The sequence below is a fragment of the Oreochromis aureus genome, linkage group 12 (genome assembly GCF_013358895.1).
Source record: "Oreochromis aureus strain Israel breed Guangdong linkage group 12, ZZ_aureus, whole genome shotgun sequence".
Lineage (NCBI taxonomy): Eukaryota > Metazoa > Chordata > Actinopteri > Cichliformes > Cichlidae > Oreochromis > Oreochromis aureus.
This window is the reverse complement of record NC_052953.1, coordinates 37125715-37148641: the sequence shown is the minus strand read 5'-3', so window position 1 is coordinate 37148641 and position 22927 is coordinate 37125715. Positions and strand designations below refer to the sequence as shown.

The 22927-nt window shown below is 40.5% G+C and overlaps 1 protein-coding gene across 1 annotated transcript in view; it reads left to right on the top strand.

The window, feature by feature from the left end:
* Positions 1-22927, top strand: part of abca2 (ATP-binding cassette, sub-family A (ABC1), member 2) — a 167218-nt gene that overhangs the window by 37266 nt on the left and 107025 nt on the right. Inside the window, exons 2-8 of the mRNA XM_039620969.1 lie at positions 6384-6477; positions 8549-8551; positions 12442-12553; positions 14896-15059; positions 15507-15628; positions 17133-17246; positions 21582-21800. Of these exons, the coding sequence (XP_039476903.1) occupies positions 6384-6477; positions 8549-8551; positions 12442-12553; positions 14896-15059; positions 15507-15628; positions 17133-17246; positions 21582-21800 (828 nt within the window). The remainder of the gene's footprint in view (positions 1-6383; positions 6478-8548; positions 8552-12441; positions 12554-14895; positions 15060-15506; positions 15629-17132; positions 17247-21581; positions 21801-22927) is intronic.

Here is a 22927-nt window from a genome sequence, read left to right as displayed (position 1 = left end):
GGGAGATAGGCCTCCGTACTTTGGAGGGCCTGAGATGTTCCCAGAGAGGTAGAGTCTAAGGCCCAACCTGACATATAGACACAGACAAACAGATGCACACAGACTCAAACGTGCATTCCCACCCCCATATACACAACCAAATACTCGGCACTTACCCAACATGTAGACAGACACAAATAGACACTGCACAGACAATCACACTCCCCAAACATACTCTGTATCCCAGGTCCAGGTACCCCCGCCCCCAGAGGGGCAAGCCGCACCTAGACCCAGGAGGTGTAACCCTTCTCTCTGGGGTGGAGGCAAGCGGACCGCCCCCCCATCTGCAGTAGCAGGGAGGCCCCGCATCCCAGACCCCAATGGCTGAGAAGTTCAGCCATCCGGGAGGGGTTCAGAGTTGAGCCGCTGCTCCTCCACATCGAAAGGAGCCAGTTGAGGTGGTTCGGGCATCTGACAAGGATGCCTCCTGGGTGCCTCCTGGGTGAGGTGTTCCGGGCATGTCCCACCGGGAGGAGGCCCCGGGGCAGACCCAGGACACGCTGGAGAGATTACATCTCTCGGCTGGCCTGGGAGCGCCTTGGTGTTCCCCCGGATAAGCTGGTGGAGGTGGCTGGGGAGAGGGAGGTCTGGGCTTCCCTGCTTAGGCTACTGCCCCCGCGACCCGGCCTCGGATAAAGCGGACGAAGATGGATGGATGGATGGATGGATAGACCCTTTAGTTTTTAAAATATTGATCTCTACCAAATGGTTGAGATGTCACTTAATGGTTAACGTATGAAATGCCCTGCAAATACAAGTACAGTAGATAATACAGTTGAAAAAAATCAAATAAATGGCCAAATTATAATTAAATTAATAACAAAAACTATCCAGGGCATTGGATACAGTTTATTTCTAGTAGCATGCCAGTGAACATTGGTGTTTTCATTCCATGAAAGGAAAGTATTATATCAAACAACAAAATAAATTTTTTTTAATCTGCAAATGTGAAAAATGTGCAACAGCACAACAGCAAAAAAACAAAAACCTTGCAAATCAAGCACGTCTGTTTGTGGTTTTGGTCGTTGGGGTCTTAGGGTGTAGCATTTATTCTGTGGTCTTGGAGAGCTGAATCATGGTTGTCCAACTCTAGATGCTGGCTTGTTAACTTGGTTCAGACACAGCCAAGCAGAAACCTTTTGAGAGCCATCAGTTTCTGGTCCAGTAGGGCACAGTCCCTCTTGTAGACCAGGTATTCAAGTCAAGGACGTGGCATATTCCACGAAAAGTGGAATATGCCACGTCCTTAACTTGTAACTTATAACTTGTCTTATACAGGTGTAATAGCATATCAGAAAGCTTTATTCCTCCCATATGCTAATTATATACAGGGATGAATGATGGGCATGAAAAGGTGATCTTTGCATTGGACTCTTTGCTCCACCGTTTGACCGATGAAAGAGGCATGAACCCACAGGCATTGTTTAGAAGGTTGACACATTTCTTGTCAAACCATTTTATTGCAATCAGACCTTCATCAGACCTGTAAGCAGAGGCTCCATGGCCCTTCTTCATCAGGTCTTTGTCTGCCATCAGGGGAGCTCCACCAGTGCAGTTTGGTCATACAGTACCAATGCACCTGACACCCAAGGAGGTGTGCAAGTTCTGGACCAAGCTGAAACTTGTGAAGAGCTGAGGTTCTTTTATGGGTTTGCATAGTGTTTTTTACAACTTTGGCGCCTTAGAGGTAGCTTCTGTTCCTTTTCACTGAGGGGAGCATTGAAGAATGTAGACCCCCCTGATACAGCAGCAAGTCGTGGATGATGCCAGATGAGCTTGCTTGGCAGAACAATTTAAAGCCCCACTCATCTGGTTTGTTGGCAGTATATTGGTGGAGAGTGCCAGCCCTTGTGGCTTCATATGAAACCATGACCTCAAACACACTGTGGTTGAGGGTGGATGGTATCATGAGCATCATGCCACAGGACCATGTGATTTTTAGCCATATAATTGCTTAGAATAGAATAGAATAGCTTTTTTATTGTCACTGTTACAAGAACAGTGAAAGGCAGTTTGGCATTTCTCCATGTGTGTGGAGTACACAATAGCGTAAGTATTTACACAATAACAGACAAATTTACATTTACACAAGAAAGATATGTACAAGTTATACATACACCTGCAAACATACATGCACATACATACATATATGTATATATACATATTTGCATCCGTACATACACACACACACATATTTCCACATACACGCTTACATCTATATACATACACATACATGCCATCTAACTAGCAGGTGCATTGAGAGGTGCAGTGTGATCAGTGATATTGCACATTGAGTGTGTGTGTGTGTGTGGGGGGGTGATATTGCACATTGGGGGGTGCTGTTGGAACTATACTAAATAATGTTATAATAAATACAGTTTAAAGAGGTAAAGGTGTTGGTTGCATTGAAGTATAAACAGAAATACGATTTATAAATAAAGTGTAATGTCCATGAGTGTTGGCAGTGCAGTTATCCTCCAATCAGGGTGGAGGTAGGGCATGTTTGACAGCCTGTGGGTAAAAACTTCTGTTGAGTCTGTTTGTCTTCGACCTGATGGACCTGTAGCGTTTACCAGAGGGAAGGGGGGGGAAAAGTGAGTGTCCAGGGTGCGAGGGGTCTTTGATGATGATGCTGGCTTTCTGCTGAAGTCTGCCAGTATAGATGTCTCTGAGGGGAGTTAGTGAAGTGCCGATTGCCCGCTCTGCTGCCCTCACCACCCGCTGCAGTTTCCTCTTGTCCTCCGCGGTGCAGCAGTTGAACCACAGTGTGCAGCAGTAAGTCAGAAGGCTCTCAATGGTGGAGCGGTAGAAGTTTACTAGCAGTCTTTGGGGTAATTGGGCCTGACGTAGTTTCCTGAGGAAGTACAGCCTTTGTTGTGCTTTCCCTACCTGGTGGGAGATGTTTGTGGACCAGGTAAGGTCAGCCGAGATGTGGACTCCGAGGAACTTAAAGCTTTCTACCCTTTCTACCTCCTCCCCATCAATGTAGAGGATAGAGTGCTCAGATCGCTTTGTTCTTCTGAAGTCGATCACCATCTCCTTGGTCTTGGCTGTGTTCAGATGCAGGTTGTTGTCGTCACACCATTGGTTCAGATGCTGAACCTCCTCTCTGTAGGCTGAATCATCGTTGTTGTCGATCAGTCCTATGACAGTGGTGTCATCAGCAAATTTTATAATGGTGTTACTGGTGTGGATTGGTGAACAGTCATGGGTGAAAAGTGAGTATAAGAGGGACTGAGGACACACCCTGTGGGACACCCACATTCAGAATGAGGGTGGAGGAGGTGTGCTCTCCCATTCTTACGTTCTGGGATCTGTTGCTCAGGAAGTCCAGTATCCAGCTGCACAGTGAGCTGCTGAGTCCTAAGTTGCTTAGTTTATTAACCAGTTTGTGGGGTTGAACTGTATTGAAGGCAGAGCTGAAGTCCACAAACAGCATTCTCATATAGGTGTTACTACAGTCCAGGTGTGTGAGGGCTGTGTGAAGAGCTGTTGTTATGGCATCCTCTGTCGACCTGTTTGCCCTGTATGCAAACTGGTGTGGATCGAGGTCTGCAGGGATGGCAGCTTTAATGTGTGACATGATGAGCTGTTCGAAACATTTGGCAATTATGGGTGTTAAAGCAACTGGACGATAGTCATTCAAGCAGCTCACTGTGTTCTTCTTGGGCACTGGAACGATGGTGGCTGACTTAAGGCAGGATGGTACTACAGACTGTAGCAGTGAGAGGTTGAAGATGGTGGTGAAAACCTCTGCTAGTTGGTCTGCACATGCTTTAAGCACTCTACCGGCTACACCGTCAGGACCAGCTGCTTTCCTCGCGTTGACTCTGCGCAGTGTGGCTCTGACCTGGTGCTGCTCCAGCTGGATGGGAGCGTCGTCCCTCTCTGTAACGGCAGGATGGGTGATGGTGTCCCTGTTTTCTTGGTCAAAGCAGGCAAAGAAATGGTTTAGGGTGTCAGGTAAGGTGATGTCTGGGGAGTTGGTTTGTGTGCGACTGTCTTTGTAGCCAGTGAGTGTCTTGATCCCCTGCCACATGTTTCTGGAGTTCTTTGTGTTAAAGTGTTCCTCGATGCGCTGTTTGTATTTGCGGTTGGCTTCTTTTATGCCTTTAACCAGAGATTGGCGTGCCTCTTTGTAGACTTGTTGGTCTCCTGATTTGAAGGCGCTGTCACGTGCTCTTAGTAGGGCTCTCACCTCACTGTTGAGCCATGGCTTCTGGTTCGGGAACACTTTAACAGTCTTTGTTGTTGTTACGCTCTCAGTACAGAAGCTGATGTATGAGAGTACGGCAGATGTGTGGCCCTCCAAGTCTGATCCTTCTGCAAATACACTCCAATTCGTGTTATCAAAACAGTCTTGTAGGGCCGTGGTGGCTTCCGCGGTCCACACGCTTACTGTTTTTTCAGATGGTTTTTCTCTTTGAATTAGAGGTTTATAAGCAGGAATCAGGGACAGAGAGAAAAGATCAGAGAGTCCGAGATGAGGCAGGGGGGTGGCCTTGTAAGCATCTGGGATGTTGGTGTAGACCTGGTCTAGTGTGTTGTTTTCCCTTGTCGGAAAGCTCACGTTTTTAAAGAATCCAGGCAGGACAGATTTCAGGTTTGTGTGGTTAAAATCTCCTGCCACGATCACAGCGCAGTCCGGGTGCGTTGTTAGCTGTTTATTAATGGAGTGCTGGAGTAGCTCCATGGCTGACTTAGCATTAGCTTGCGGCGGCACATAAACTGCTATTATTGTGATCGCTGTGAGCTCTCTCGGCAAGTAGAAGGGTCTGCACTGAACCATCATGTATTCTATGTCCGGGCAGCAGTGGACGACTTTAACTGTGTTGTTGGTGCACCAGTTATTGTTTACAAACACTAGCAGACCTCCCAGCGTTTCTTACCGACTCTTTGTTCCTGTCCGCTCTGAACGTAGCGTGGCCCGCTAGCTCAATCGCAGTGTCTGGGGTAAAAGAGTCCAGCCAATTTTCTGTGATGATCATAACACAGTAATCCAGACAGCGTGAGGTGATCCGCAGTCGTAGCGCATCCATCTTGTTATTTAGTGACCGTGAGTTGGTCACTCGGAATAGCCGGTCTGTGTGGGTTAGCACGTAGCCTAGCCTTCAGCCCCGCTCTCTTCCCTCTCTTCTGTTTCCTGTGCCTCTGTCGCCTACGCCACTTCAGCGGTGGTATGGTGAAATTAGAGTCGGTGACCCTCCGGATCTCCGGGGGAATTGAGTCCCAGTCATTGTCAGCAAAGGTGTGCAGGTTTTTGTGGTTTAGAACCGCAAGCAGTTCAGTTTTACTGTACTGCATATGTGCTCCTGCATATCGGAGTAAAAGTGAAACAAAAATACACAAAATAAAAAGAAAACCGCTAAATTAAGGAGAGCCCCGGGCCGCTGCGACTGCTCGCGCCGCCATCTTGAAACTATAGGGTGCATACAGTACTTGTTAAACATGAAATTATAATTTTGACAACTTAGTAATATCAATTTACCAGCTACTGTAATTTGATTAAAAGGTAATCAGTTGTGATATTTGTGATTTCCACATGTTATTCTTGATTTTTAAGATATTTACTAATATTAACTGAGAAAGTTACAAAAATTACTTACTGAGGAAATTATTTCAGCATATTCTTGCTGTGCTAACACTTAATGTGATTTATCATTAGCACCATAAAGTGACAAATCAACCGTTTGGTTGAGCACTTTTTTAAAAAATTATTAAACATTTAATTTCACTTTTTTAATGCTGTCAAGTGACATACATCTGTTTAGTAAGTCCTCTAACACTATCATATATCCAAAAATTATATCTTCCTACCTTAGTTTAATCAAAAACACTCAAAATATGTTGGAAGGTTTTTTGTTTCTGACTTCCTGGTTGGGAGTTTACATTCACATTGCCTTCTGGTGGATTTTTTTGGCATTACAGATGTAAACCGATTTGTAGAAAAGACTCAATAAGGTAGGTCAATTTCAGTGAAAGCCTCAGTTAGATATAGGGCCTGAAAATGTACTCTACCAATTGGTTGAGCAGAACGCTAAAGGGTTAGAGTAACGGCCACATAAAAAGGGTTTGGCATTGCAATGAAGAGCAGCTGTGCAGACTGGACATCTTTTACACTCCCTCACTGATGTAAAAGATTGATATCTTAAAGTAAGCAAACTGTAAAGTCTGTTGTGAAACATGAACTATGAACTGTGTGATGGGAACTGACAAGGAGAGTGTAATGGTAAAGATCCATGACTCAAGATCACTGACCTGAAACTGGGCTAGGTTTAGCCCAGATTTCATTGAAACGGAGTGAAAAAATAATACTGTAAATTATCTTTCTTGTTCCAATTCAGTGGGTGCTGGCTTTTGAGATTTTCATCCCGCTCGTCCTTTTCTTCATCCTCCTGGGTCTGAGGCAAAAGAAGCCAGCAATTCCTGTCAAGGAAGGTAAGCAGAGCGTTTGAGAACCTAAAGACAGCAGTGGGGAAAATTGTATTACTAGTAGACACGGGGATGAAAGCGGCGATACATTTTACTGAAGTTGTTAATAACCAGGATTGGCCTTTAAAAGTGTCTACTGCATCTTCATCCTCAGAATCAAAAACATTTCAGTACTCGTACTACATCCTGCTGTTTACAGCAGTGATTGCAGATGAAGCACGGATATTCTTAGTATATTTTTAATCAGTGTCCATTGCATAGAAAAGATTTAGGTTAATATACAGTAGTTTGTCAAAGCTACATATTTCTCTCAGTCAGTCAATTTTTTAAAGATTTTTTTTAAATTAAAACATTTCATAATCAAGTTCAAATTATTTTTAGTTTCAGCATGTTTAGAGAATGTTTTTAAATACATAATGAATTATAATAATCAAAAAATGTTAACCTAAAAATATATAAAAATGACTAGACCAGCATAATAACTGTGTAAACACAAAGTGCAGGTATCTACCAGACAAAGCAAATCTAAGAAGCTTCCTGTCAGTTACTTCATGGGTTAATCGAGTAATCGGATAAGAAATGTTTTTGTTTTATTAATGAACAATAATAAATATTTAAAATAGAAAAACAGCTATTTCAAAATGAACTGCTCAGTGGTTTCCAATTTAGAAACTGGTCATAAAGGACCGATTTTATAATTAACCCTGTACAACATCTGTCAGAAAACTAAACTTATTCATTATATTTATGTGCTGTATTAAAGTTTAGGTATGGCAAGAAAACTTAAACGTGAAAATGAATAAATAATCTACAGTATGGTAATATCACATAAGATAAGACATATATGTGCAGAACATAAAATGTGGCTTTTTCCTGCCTTATTGGAATTCTTTTTGAAATAAGAGAAATAAAAAGTTTCATCTCTCCTGGATGACATAGACTTGTGTGTGTTCATGTGTATGTGTTTTTGTGCGTGTGCATGCATGTGTGTGTCTGTCAGCCTTTAAAAGAGCACGTGGTAGCTGAATGAAGAAAAGTGAGCCAGTCAGCATCCTGAAGTTCTCCCTGTGCTTTCATGCAGTTTTGTGATGCTGGAAACATGACGACATGTTAACATGTTAATAATATCTCAGTGTCCAACCTAACAGTTTTACTGCTTTTATATTGGGCTGCACACAATTTAATTAATACAACATTTTATACAACGCTTTAAATCTGAAAAATACTGTCACCAAAGCCTTGAAATAAGGACAGGGATATAGTACACCCCATGCCCTCCTTTAGATTCACCCCTGCTTGTTGCAGGTACATCCACACACAGTGATGATGGCAGCTGCAGAGATCGCTTTTCTTCATATAAAAGTAGTTTGATGAAAGACTCTGTTTTTATTGCAGGTTTGCTTTTAGTCCCAAATGTGGGTGAAACTTGTAATTACATGATGATGACTGAACACAGTCATCATCAGTCAGTGCATGAAACAAAGCACTGAGGATTTTAGAGTTACTGTTTATGGCTTAAGTTTATCATAAAGGGGGTGGAGTCATGTGCACTGCCTTAATACTCCTCATTTTTGGTCATTACTCTTACCAGGAGGAACTGGAACTTAAGTAAACTTGATATTATTTATTCATTTTAAAAAGCATAGTCAGCTCCTGCTTCATGGTGAGGGAGCAGTCTCACTGCTTTCAAAGTTAAAACATGCAACAGTAAACAGCTTTTACTAAATAAAAAAACTTTGGAGAGCTAATTTAGTCTTATATAGACCCTTTATACTGTCCTCCCACTCAATCCACCAATAATATGATATTAGATCAACTTCTGCAACATTTCCAGTTTTTGTGTTCTTGGTTCATCTCTTAGTGACGTGTCAGCTCAGCTGTTTGCTGGTTTTTCATGTTTAACCCTGTAGCCATCGTAGCACCCAGTTTATTTTAATTTCTTTGTCTTTTATTCTTTTATTTTACATTTCTTTCTTTTTTCTTCCTTCCTTCCTTCCTTCCTTCCTTCCTTCCTTCCTTTCTTTCTTTCTTTCTTTCTTCTGCATGATGCATGTTCTCAACATTTTGGATGGACCAGTGTGTAAGTGCCATTGTGAATTTGTTTTATGCTAACAGATTATATAATATACACTCTGTATATTGCAAAGCTGAGCTCTACCCGGACCTCTGGCTGATGGAGATTTCTTTCTTTCTTTCACTTTGATTTAAATTGCTGTCAGATTTGTTTGAGTGATAATCTTAAACTGTCCCTTCTGTTATCTCTTAAAGTTGATTTTTGATACAAAGTCAAGAAATGAATTCATGGTTTAACTATAAATGGAGCATTTTAAATGCAACACAGAGAAAAAAGTGATATTTGCACCACAGAATAAAAGACTGAACAGGCAGCCAAGTTTGATGCATCTTAAATGTAGTGATGTATAATCATGTCTCATAAAGGAAATAAATGAACAGGCGTACACACACATTAGTGTATATAGTTGTGGTTACACTTGGGCACACTACTCACAAAACCAGAGGATGTAGACTGAAAATCCAAAAGCCAGTTTCATATTTCTTCTGAATTTGTACATTGGACCACCTTTACAGGCTACTCAACACATTAGATGCTAAACAGTGTCTTTGCCCAGTCAGGAGCCAGTACGAATAATTCCAACTGTGCCTTTTAAAATAACATGATTGACGAGCATGATGTATTTGCTCCAGGTGTATAAATGAATGAGCTCAGCACATACAGAGTTGGTAAAATGTGAGTGCAGATGAGTCTGACGGCCTAAAACTTGGATTGCAGAGTAACTGCAGTTCCCAACATAATGGTTTTAGTTTAGTCCTAGCATAGTGGATGTTACCCTTCTCAGTCGTGACTTTATGTCTGCTTACTGGAGCATTTTCTACTTCATAAGATGCAAAAAAACAAAGTAATCAAGGGAATTAATCTTTCTTTATGTCTCATGAGCTGCTGAAGGACTGAATTTAATTCAGTGTGTGCACTCAAGTAAAAAAGCTCATCTGGCTCCTGTGAGTGAGCTCCGCTCAGGCTTACTTAGTTCACCTCAGAACCAGCACCGTGATGCACACCGCTGGTTGGCGGACACAGAGAAGCACATCTGTTTTGTTATCCAATGGAATTACGAAAAGTAATCTAATCCACAACAGAGCTAATAAATACTTCTGTAATTACTTTGTTGAATCTTTTCACACATTCATTCACCATGTTCAGTGTTTCTGACCAGGCTATGAAAACTTACATTTATTAATGAGCTGCTGTTTAGTACATGCTAATTCTGTTTCCTACGCCATGCTGTGCACTTAACACTCAGTATATCTAACAGACCTGATCAGAGAGGACAGATGTCAGTGAGCTGAAGAATGAACTGAACTACTTTGTAGGGCACATTTTACATACTTATAAATTCACACTTCCATTATAGAAATGCATGATGACATTATTCACTGTGGACTCATCACTGAATAAATGAAGTCTATATATACTTGGTGGCCTGTGACATGTAAAGACAATCTTTGCTGTTGCCTGGATCTTGTATTGACCCTGTGATCTCCAGACAACCCGTGGACCAGGAGTTAAATGCAGTCATTAGTTTAAGGTGGACTCCTTTCTGAACACTATAGTTTCTTCACCAAGTCTACCTTTTGTTTCATTTTTTTTTTCATTTGAAAAGAGGACATCCTGTAAAAGTCAGCTTTTTGTGTGGTTAAAATGTTCCCACTGCGTCAAAGGGACGTCTTTTATGTCATTTTTGGACACACAATTTTAGTCCACTGAAGAGGTTGTTTTGTAGCACCAGGTGACCTCTTTTTTTATACATCTTTAATACTTCTAGGGTTGATGTCAGAAGGACCTCTGTGGACGAGCTATTTATAGTCCAAATCTGGTGGCTGTGTACATCTTTTCAATGTCAAACTTAGACTTATTTTAGATGGTGTTTTTATAAAGCTTCCACCTGTACAGGCTCTGTAGTCCCACAGGGTAGAGGGCATGTTTTCTGTACTGAAACAGTTATGTGTGAAGGAATGAAGAGTGATCAGCAGACATCTCCAAGATGGTGCGGGCTCCTGGGCTAAAACAAAACTGAGCAGCTGCACAGTTTTGAGCAGAAATGTCCTCAGATTCTAACAGGCAGTTTGCAAAATGTGCACATCGACAAAGACTGTCAAACAGATAGTTCAGTTCATACACACTTGTATAAACTTTCCATCGCAACTTCTCTCAGTCCTGCTAGCGATCACAAGCACACTCACTTCCTCTTATACAGCTCTTCACAATAACACAGGATACCAACCTCACTAAAATAAAAATGAACCATATATTATGCAAATTCTTTTTAAAACTTGTTAAACACATTATACTCCTTTTGAAATGAATTGTCTTGATGCATGCTCAATCATCCAGGTAAGGAACTCCCAAAAAGTTGATTCTGTTCATTTGGACGTTTTCAGTGGGAGAAACGTTTCATTATCATCCAGGTGACTCCTTCAGTCTCAGCTGACTGCAGGTTTACACAACCTTATAAACTGTACATTTGCATACTGACTGAAACTAGAACCACTGACAAACAATGGGCTGTCAGGTCAGTTTCTGAAGTATTAATATGCAAATATTCATGACCACTGATCAATGTCCATGAGTAGCATTCACAGAGAGTTGGGAAATGGCTGCAATCACAGCATTGTAAGATGGTGAGAGATGTACCCTTAGGCCCCCTCCGCCATTCACAGATGGTCTTTCCCTTTTCACGTAAATGGCCTCCTTGACTCCGCCCTCAAACCAGTGTTCCTCCCTGTCCAGGATGTGTACATCCTCATCATTGAAAGAGTGTCCACTGGCCTGTAGGTGTAAATAGACTGCAGAGTCCTGGCCTGACGAGGTAGCTCTTCTGTGTTGTGCCATCCGCTTCGCCAGAGGTTGTTTGGTTTCCCCGATGTATAAATCCTGGCAATCCTCCTGGCACTTAACAGCGTACACTATGTTACTCTGTTTGTGTCGGGGAACCCGATCTTTGGGGTGGACCAGTTTGGACCAACAGTTGTTGATCAATGGTCATGACAATTTGCATCAAAAACTTTATGAGGGGAGCAGGTGAAACACTATGAGACTAAGACAGCTGTAGGCAACCATTACAGAGAGAAGTTCAATTCAATATAATTCACTTTTGCTTATATAGCACCAAAATGCAACAACAGTCACCTCAAGGTGCTTAATAATGTCAGGTAAAGACCTTCCAATAATAGAGAGAAACCCCAACAATCAGCCCCCCCCCCCAGCTAGCACTTTGGGGAGGAAAGAGAAGGAAAAACTTAACAAACAGGAAGAAACCGCTGACAGAACCAGGCTCAGGGAGGGGCAGCCAACTGCGACCGGTTGGGGTGAGGGGAGGGAAACAGGATAAAAGACATGCAGAGTGGTTATAAACACCTGGTGAGAAGGAGAAACTGTAAGAATGGCAAAGCTGGACAATATAGATATGAGAGTGAGCAGGAGGACAGTGGGAAGTGTTTCTGTGGGTAGGATGAACTGAAGCCACACTCACAGGCAAGCTTCAGGAGCAGAGTAACCATGGAAACTTGGAGCAATTAGCAGGAACCAAATTTTCTTTTATCACCGGCTATGAGATGGTCCAGCTAACGTTTATGGACAGAAGTGGGAAAATGTCACAGACCATGACAACATGATGAAAGGCTTCATATTCAGCATTGACATGTGGGAGCCTCTTTGGCCATTAACTGCTGTGCTGCCTGACAGCTTTCCTCCTTCCTCAGTCTAACCCAATCTCTCCTTCTTCTTTTTTCATACTCATTGTCCTGTTTGGTGGTCTGATTTTCTTTACATGACATCCCAACCCTTCATATTTACTTCCTCTGTTTCACCCTCGTCCCTCTCACTCTGTCTGTGGCTGTGTCTTTTTCTCCTTTTGTGGCACCTGTCCCATTTTTTCCCTCCCTCATGTCCAGCCTTTTACAGCGCTGCACCGCTCACCTCGGCTGGCATCATTCCCATCATGCAGTCGCTCTGCCCAGATGGACAGAGAGATGAATTTGGTTTCCTTCAATATAAGAACTCCACGTGAGTAGGGCTTGTCCACAGTCACTTTCTCATTTGTGTTTTGGTTGAGAAATATGCTCACTGCTTCTTGAGCACACTCTAAGGTCAGTTCTTCTACACATGATGGTTTCACTGCAAAGGCCTCTGACCACTCCAAGCCCCTCACATTTCCCAGCACTGAACCTTGCTGCAGACAGTAAAGTTGAAGAGGCTTGAATTGAACTCTCACTTTTGTGATCAATGTTGCTAGAATGTTACAACATTACAAATTTTCATTTATGTTAATAGTTATTTTTAGATTTGAAAGATCATAAATGTCAGCAAAAATTTCTGGCACAACTTCACCTACTTCCAAGGTGCATGGAGACGATGAAAGAATTCACAATGCAGGAACTCCAGCAACACTTGAGGGAAGATGAACAACTTTAATAATTGACCAATGCGTTTCGGCTTGTGGCCTTCATCAGGGTCATAGTAAAACATTGTAGAAAATTGCTTAAATACAAGACAGGAAACAGAAAAAAATTGAAATTAACCAGTCAAAACTTCATAGATAGATCAGCTGACATATAAGAGGTAGGTATTGGTTATTTGGTTAAGTCACGCCCAAGTAAATACTGGACTAGATCATTAATGATGAGGAGGGGGGGAGGTGACATAACCCCCACCTGTCTGAAAATAACATGCATGAAATGCATAAGAAGGATACTATAAATATACACACAAACAAAAACAAAAACAAAAGGGGGGGGGGGGAGACAAAGGGCAGTATTTCATAGTAAAAGCACATTTGAATTAAAAAACAAGATTACATCATCACATTTGTTAAAAGGTCCTTATTTATGTCTCTAAAATGTAAAATCTCTAAAATTTAGACTTAAAATGTAGACTTAAGATGAGATGTCTAGAACGCTACTCCTTTGGCTGAAAAAATAAATAAGATTAATTAAATAAACATTACTCATGTGAGAATAATTTAACTGATAAAATTAGGATAAAAACATTTTTTTTAAAAAAAGAAGAAAAAAAAAGGTTTAGTTCATAAAAACTCATTGATAGAAAAATCCTCCGCTGGGGTGCAGACTCTTAAAACGGAATATCCAAAATGCTTCTCTTTTTTTCCAGATAAAATTTACCACCTCTTTGGTTTAGTTTAATGGCTTCAATGCCTAGGAAAAATAATGGTGAATTTGGATGTTTATCATTGAAGTGTCTTGCAACAGGTGTTCATTAATTCGATCTTTCAGAGGGCGGGATGTTTCTCCTATATATATTTTATTGCATGGGCACTGTATCATGTAGATCACATTTTTAGTTCTGCATGTGATAAAGCCCTTTATGGCAATGGTTTTGTCACCTATAGGGTCTTTGAATGATTTAACATTTTTGGTGTATTGACAATTAATGCATGCCCCACACTTGAAATTACCATGTAGGTTATGGGTTATCAGGGTTTTGTCTGGAGTATTAGGGTCCTGGCAAGCTCTAACAAGTCTATCTTTAATATTCCTTCCTTTCTTTCAATGAGTTTTTATGAACTAAACCTTTTTTTTAAAAAATGTTTTTATCCTAATTTTATCAGTTAAATTATTCTCACATGAGTAATGTTTATTTAATTAATCTTATTTATTTTTTCAGCCAAAGGAGTAGCGTTCTAGACATCTCATCTTAAGTCTACATTTTAAGTCTAAATTTTAGAGATTTTACATTTTAGAGACATAAATAAGGACCTTTTAACAAATGTGATGATGTAATCTTGTTTTTTAATTCAAATGTGCTTTTACTATGAAATACTGCCCTTTGTCCCCCCCCCCCCTTTTGTTTTTGTTTTTGTTTGTGTGTATATTTATAGTATCCTTCTTATGCATTTCATGCATGTTATTTTCAGACAGGTGGGGGTTATGTCACCTCCCCCCCTCCTCATCATTAATGATCTAGTCCAATATTTACTTGGGCGTGACTTAACCAAATAACCAATACCTACCTCTTATATGTCAGCTGATCTATCTATGAAGTTTTGACTGGTTAATTTCAATTTTTTTCTGTTTCCTGTCTTGTATTTAAGCAATTTTCTACAATGTTTTACTATGACCCTGATGAAGGCCACAAGCCGAAACGCATTGGTCAATTATTAAAGTTGTTCATCTTCCCTCAAGTGTTGCTGGAGTTCCTGCATTGTGAAAGATCATAAATGTAGCATAATTTATCAGTTTTTCTGCTGAGGTGACTTATACAACACTGTTTTTATGTGCAGGCACTAAAAAGGCACATATAACAGAACCTGTCATTAACTCCTGCCTATAGAGAGACTATGTTCTTCTTTTGAGGTGTGTGACTGTTTCATGTCTGAATCTCCCTTTCAGTGTGACCCAGCTGCTGGAGCGGATAAGTGAAGTGGTTGAACAGAATCACCTCTTCACATCTGATAGACCTGGTTTAGGTCAAGAGCTGGAGACCCTGCAGCAGCACCTAGAGAGTCTCAGCTCCACCCCATTACCACATGAAAACAACTTTAACAACAGCCAAGGTGTGACTTCCAGCTATACTACATCGAATTTGACTGTTGCTTTGTCGAAGTCTGTGCTTCACTATTTTAAAACAGTATTTGTGTTTTGAATTTCCTTTTGAGAAAGAGGACAAAGTGGTTGGGAGTCAGTGCAAGATCCTGCACTGGGACAAGACACAGTGTGTTTTCTTCTTCCAGTGGTGATCCTCAAAATGAAGGATAGTGCAGTGTAACTCAGCTTAGCTCCACAGTGAAATTTCAAACCAACATATGCACAGTTGGGAATCTAATCTTATATAGCAGGAGAGCCATGAGCAGAATGATGGTGCTCGAGAAGAAGAAACTCATGTTTCCTCTGAGTACAGTAGAACTTCTCGATCATACATATATACAGGTTATTTTCAAAACTCTTGTTTTACTGAATGTAGACCACTGACATGAAAGTGTTCACATGTGTTTTGGGTGCAGGCTTCACTCTGGCCAGCGTTTTGAAGAATGAATCAGTTTTCCAGCAGTTCCTGATCAAGAACCTTTCCTTGTCTGACTCCATAGCCAACCTTCTCCTCAACACTCCAGTGAGCCTCGGAGAGGTGATTCACCATTACTAACATAACCTCTTCACTCGGTCTGTTTGGTTTTTTTAGTTCATCTCAACTCAGGTAAACTGCTGTTATTTTATATGTTATGTGACCCTTTTGGGTTTGTTTTTCCTGAGTTGCTATGGTAATTTTTCCCATTACAAAATCAATTTAAAAAGTAGCCAACGTCCAAAGGACAAGACATTCATAATGCCCAGAAGGCACTTTAAAAATAATTACAGTAGGTGAAAGTCTGGCAAGATATACATGAATGTTCAAGACTTTTGCACAATGTAGAAGTTTAAAGAAATGTAAAGGATGAATCCAAACATAAAGTTGTAACCTAAAATATAGGTCATGCTCATAATTCAGATAGAATTTTGTGATGCTTTTGAATAATCATACAATTGACCAATTTCACATAATCCTAAATAAAGTGAAGGCTTGCATGGCATCGGTGCTGCAAACTCATGAACAGCTGCTGCTTAATGTTTGTTGTGGTCATTATATTCTGTTTTGATGAGAAACTGCAGTTTCTGTACAAACAAGATAACTAATCCATATCACCTGAAACATCTTCTCAGTTATTTCTACTATTCAGACTGTATGTTGTGCTGGTGTGTTCATGAGTGTATTGCATTGTTAGCTTTAGCACTTTAAAGGACTCTGTCATTGCTCTGAGAGGGAGTCAGAGGACGGAAAGCTTCCTTCAGGCAGGCATTAGCATGTGGCTCCAGAGGGGAACTGGATTCCAGTAACACACTGGTCTCTAACTCTTAAGGATATGCACTGCAGGGAATCCAGCTAGCTCACACAATACACCTGCAAATGTGTTTGTAATCAATAAGCTAGTTTAGAGTAAACGTCTTTAAGCCAACCCAGGTTAAAGTGCTGGATTGAAGCTGGAAAGAGCAAAGAAATATCCTGAACTCAAAGCATCCATTACAAAGTGGTTCAGTAAAGATGGATAACTGGTAGTGTCCACGATCTGCAAAGTCTGTGCAAATTACACCTGTGAACACTTACCTGTGAAGCCTCTCCTCTCAGTCCCTCCCAAACATGCCTGAAGTGTTCCACGGAGCATAAAAAGAAAATGTTTTGCTCAAAAGCAAAAATAAAAAAACATAAAATTTATTATAAAAATCCCAAAACAAAATTTTTGTGTTATTAACGTTTGCTATTTAAGTTTTATCTTTTGCTTCCATACCAGTTTGTTTTGCAATGCCAAAATCAAGTGACACTATTCTGGCCATCAGTTTGTGGCCTGAAGTTCAAGCACACAAATGCTCTGCAGCAGGAGAGTGATTGGAAACACACCAGCAACTCCTCGGCTGAATGGTTAAAAAAAGATTTTGAGTGGCCATACTGAAATCCTATTGACTCGCTTTGGCAAGACGTTTAACAGGCCTTTTATACTCAAAAACCCTCCAGTGTGGCTGAACAGAAAGCATTCTTCATAGAACAGTGGTCCAAACCTCCACAGTGACTCACTGACAGTTTTGTGTGTGCTCTGTAGGTTTACAGCCTTATCGTCGGTACACATTTCGGAGATGGTGGAGGAGCCCACAGCTGGATTCAAAGGGCCAAGGGCACCACACAAAAACCAAGAGACAGAGTCCTTCAATTAGAAGTAAGTGCTTCAAGACTTTAAGGCTCATGTGGCAGTGATTCTTGAGATAAGGGACAAAACATGTCCGGCAGATAAAACCCAATTTTGGGGTTACAAATATGCATACAAGTGTTAACCCAACTGACTAAAAGACAAACCAAGGCAATGTTTATACAACAAAAGTATGATTTTGCATTTTTTATACACATATATTTATTTTAAATGGTACAATACATTACCAGTACCCTAAAAATCCATTGTCCAGAAGCAGGTGTGATAATATTAAAATACAGAAAAAACATAAAAGTAATGTAAAATTAAACATCATGGCTCTCGTCACTAAGTATTTAAGTCAATACCTTATATAATATCAAAATATGATATTGAAAATTTATTTTTACATATTTTTTAAGTGATTAAAATCCTGTCCAGAATTTTTGTCAACACCATTAAAATTTTTTAAAAGTACAAAAAAATCAGGAATTATTGTGGGTAGCTTACACTCTGAGGACCCCTTTACCACTTCCTGTTTGATACACATGCCATGAGGTCACTGCTGTGATATTTTTTTCATTTTTATTTCATTTATGGCATACCTTTCTGATAAAACTCTGTGTCACAACCATAGTGCGTCAACACCAAAGTCGATGTAATGCAAGGTTTAATTATTTTTTTTTTTGTAAACAGAGCTTCATTTAGGTAGATTGTAGAGGCCATAAGCATCTGATGAAAAACAAGATGGCGTCTGTCAGAAAAACATGTGTTATGAGAGAAAGTAGGGCATTTTGTCAACACCATCAGGATTTTTGTCTGACAGTGTTGACCCTTTTTCTAATGGTGTTGACAAATGCCACAAAAGTCTGCTATTCATCAATTATATTAAGTTATTTTTATTAATTATATCAGTCATATTACTTCCTTTGTATTTTACTGATATTTCTGCTTGACAGATGTGTCGAATATTTGCCTTATCTTGAATCTCATTGTTTATGTATACATTATTAATCCTGTAGGAAAATGCTTAGTCCTCTGCATTTGACCCGTTCACTCAGTGATGCAGTGGGCAGCTACCAATCCAGGATAGCCGCTGTTCGTTGGATTTGAATGCCCAACCTTCCGATTGTGTGGCATCTACTGAGCTAGCTGTGCCCTGAGAGCTGGTCTTTAAGTGATGATGTATGGATCCTGCTTCCGGGCCCAAACTACTCTGTGTTTATTAAGCCTGTTGTGCTGTTAAAATGTTTTAATGGTTTTTATCTTGTTCTGTTTTTCTGAACAAGCCCTTAAAAACAGTCAGTGATCCCTGTTGGCCTAACCATCAGAAACCCTTGCATTAACTTTTATCAAGTGGAAAAAAGTTAGCGTTCATCCTCCAGCTTCACTGTGTTTATGTTATGCTAACATAGCTGTGTCGCTAGCGATCACCTAGCACATCATTATATACCAGCTAGTCCAACTTCAGTAACACTACAAACGTCACTGCTGTTTAGTTTTCTGTCTTCATTTATGTTGGAATGTAGGTGGAAACCAGCGAGCTAACGTCTAACTCAGCCACACAGATCATTTTATTAAAGATGAAAGAATTTAGACAGTAACTCTCAGTGATGCCGCAGAGTTCCTTTGACTTTGGGATCTGCAGCAAGACCGGATAGCATTTCTATTGCTTAATACATAATTGTGTTGTGAATATTCATCCTTAATCTGCATATGGTTCTGAAAAATTATAGTAATTACAAAATGGCACATTTCAGGCTAGAATGGCAAAGGAGAACCTGTCAGTAGAGGAACGAAAGAGAAGGAACAGGGATGATCAAAAAAGGAGAAAAAATTAACAGCCAGCCTGAGTTAAAGAAAGAGTTTCTCATAAAGGAAAGGGAAAGAGGGAAAAATAAAGAACATCAGTGATCTGAAAGAAAGAGAAAAAAGGCAGAAGAGAAGGTTTTGGAAACAAGCACAGAGAAACATGAGGAGAGAAAGCACAGCAGGATCACGCAACCACAGAGAACTTTAGGAATCAAGGAGGAGCAGGCAGCTACTTGCTGGGGAACTATTAAGATGTAGAACTTGACATGAGCAAAAACAGAATTGTTATGATGTGTCTTTGTAATATTACATAAGTTGTTAAGGTTTAATGGTCATTTTGAAAGAAATAATATCTTGTTTTCTACTAGTGTGTCACCACCGTCAGCACCTTGTCAACTCCATAATATGGAGTTTTTGTTTAGTTTTCTCTTTTGGAGAACCATATATTTTCCTCCCTCATGATCTTCCAATAAAAATATGTAATTTTCTCAATAAATGTGTAATTTGCATGCTGCTAAATATGATTGTTTCTTATAGAGATTAAATACAAGCTTCTGAAAATATGTATGACTGTAACTCTAATAATAAAAAGCCAAAACAATCTTATTTTTAAACGTGGTATAATTAGTTTAAAAACATATGTGCATAAAGAATAGAATAGAGAAGCTGCTAATAGTCAAAATAGCTGAAACAACTTAATTTAAAATATATATCTTTGCATTTTTTTGTGCCTGACGGTGTTGACAAAAACCTTGCACTTCTCCAGCAAAAACATAAATTATTAAAAAATGTTACACCTGGGAGATTGTACCAAAACACGGTGAGACAGCCAAAACTTACAACTTACATAACAATTATATGTAAATATGTTTTTGAAAAATCAAAAAATATATTTTAGAAAATTAAAACCTGTTTTGTCCCTAATCTCAGGAATCACTGGTGGGCAGCGACAGTGAAACCTAGAGGGGTGTAACTGGGAGGAATGGCCTTGAAGAAGTTGTTTAACATTTAAACCTATTTTCTGCATATTCCAGCATATAAAATAAAATAATGTTTTGTGTTTACACTCACTCTTACAAATAGATGCAAGTAAAACACAGCAAAAATAAATAAAATCAAACATTCAGCAGCACTGAGTCCTGTCGCTCTTAAATCTATTTTCACCTGTTTACCAGGAGTGGGGCGGGTGGAGGTTTGCCCACAGTGGTCATGTCAGTGGGGGGATCCGGGGGTTTCTCTGTGAATGTCACATCCCCGTGGCAGCGTGCTCAGTGTTCGCTCAGATTTGAAGTTTAATTATTCGCTGTAGAAAAACGTTTCCTTCCCACTCAGAGTGTACGGCGGACGCTAATCTTTTTGTGAAACTCAAAGTAATGTGAGTACGTCCACGCTTTAAACGCTGCATGGTCGTACTCTCTCCTGCACTCCATATTATCCGTTGTTGATCTGCACATGTCTGTCAGGGTTCCTGGGTCATTGACCCAGTGATTTCAGTTTGTTCATATTCAGTTTATTTTGCCACATCAGTGTTGTTCTCACTTCCTGTTTCTCCCGTATCAGCTCGTCTCTCATGTCGTTAGCCAGATTATGTTCAGCTGTGTACTCACCGGTCTCTCATTATCATCCGCATCAGTCTGTGTATTTAAGTCCTCAATTTCCTCCAGTTCTTTGTCGTGTCATTGATGTTCGTGTGATGTTGTCCTTCCCGTGTGTTCTCTCAGTTCAGTCAGCCATTCAGTTATCCAGCCAGTCAGTGTCCGTTCACCCTCCGTTCATCCACTCCTTATAATAAACCTTCACCAGTCCTCACCTACCTGCGAGTCCTGCGTTTGGGTTCTTTCTTCCTCGCCTCCACACAAAACCTGACAACGTCCCACGCTTGTATGTCATTGTCATGAGAAACTCCCACAAACAAACTCACGGTTTAGGAATGCAGCGAGCTTACAGGGGAGTAACAGTAATCTAAATACTTTTTTTGCAATAGTAATCCTTTACTTTTCTCGTTACTTGAAAGGAGTAATCCATTGGTTGATATTTGATCACAAAATGCATACCCTGCATGTGGCCCTTTATCATCTCCATGAACTCAATTAATTCAATTCAATTTTATTTACACAGCGCCAAATCACAACAACAGTCGCCTCAAGGTGCTTTATATTGTACAGTAGATAGCACAATAATAGATACAGAGAAAAACCCAACAATCATATGACCCCCTATGAGCAAGCACTTTGGCGACAGTGGGAAGGAAAAACTCCCTTTTAACAGGAAGAAACCTCCGGCAGAACCAGGCTCAGGGAGGGGCGGGGCCATCTGCTGTGATTGGTTGGGGTGAGAGAAGGAAGACAGGATAATTTCAATATTATAAACTTACCTTCTGTGTGTCTTTGTGTTTGTGTGGCACATCTGTATATTTGTGTGTCCATGTCCAAGAGCTGGGTCATTTCATGTGGCTGAACTCCACAGACTCACGTAGAGCCTGAAAGTCTTTATGAAGATTTTCCCCACTAAAGTATCAGGAGCTTTGGTCAAGTAAAGTGTTTCTGTTCATAGGACAGCCTTCTAACTGGATCCACGCTTGAGGACCTCACCTGTGGGGACAGGTCCACTGAGCTGAGTAAGATCCTGCTGGTACCTGAGAAGCAGCGGCCCGTGATCCAGGCGTATCGCAGTTCTGTGTGTAGCGAAGGGGCGGAGCAAAAGTCAGCGCGCTTCAGGCAGCTGAGCCTGGAGCTGAGAGAGCAGATCAACACGCAGAGTGTCACTGAGAAGGTACCATGGAGAACATCTATCAGGCCATTTTTAAACATTGGTATAATTACAGTTATCACTGACAAATAATGTTGTTAACTATATGCATGTTTTTCATTTCCAAGACCTACTCTACTTCCTGTTTTGAGACCTACAGCCCTGGAGTTTAGGGATAGGAATTTATAAGAATTTAGCGCTTCCGAATCCATTATCGATATCACTTATTGATTTGTCTCCTATTGAAAATGAATTGCATCACAGTGTTTCTGCTTTTGAGACGTGAGCAGATAGAAATGGAGTTTGCAGCCTGACCACTCAGCTTTCACTCTGGGTTCTTGGCTAGCTTAGCATTAGCATCCTGTCTGTGCAGACGCTTGCAAAGAACCAAAGTTGTGTTAGCAACATAATGCGGTTGTTTATGTCCTGGATGCAGTTTTCCACTTTACCATCATTCTGTCGTCCTTTGGTGCAATAAAACTATATTTCCATATCCACTCTCTACACTGCGCCGTTATTTTCCTCGTCTGACACACAAACTGATATTAGCTGATTGTAGAACGAAGGCACGAACTGATAAGCAGTGATCAGGCAGACTAACAATTCCAAGGAACTGGACTTCTAGGGACCGGTTTTCTACAAGAATTGGCTCTCGACTCCCATCCCTACCTGGAGTAGTCTGATAGTTGGTGCCCAAGCACTGAAACTGCAAGAGCCCTATCTGATCCGTTTAGTGCGAAAACCCTGTTCTGTCTGCTTCATTCAGTTTTAGGTCTTCAGCACAAAGTGCAGAGGCATTATTGTGTCTGCTCTGTGGAGTATTATTATTATTTTATGGAATGAACCAACTTTCTAAGGTCATAACCATGACCATGTGTGCACATGCTTCAGTAACAGAAAATGTTCGTATTATATAGGTTTCACATACTGAGACTACAGAATGCTTTTTTGAACTCTGGGGATTTGATCTGATCAACTTTATATTTGGTCAATCTTAACTACATCTCTGGGGCAAATTAAATAAAATTTATATTTGCTCAGTTTCACATATATCATCCATCTGGACCAAACCTGTCATATGGGTCCATCCCTGAACCCAGTACTATGTTAGCTTTTAACAATAGTCACAGCACCACATAGTGGTGACAGAA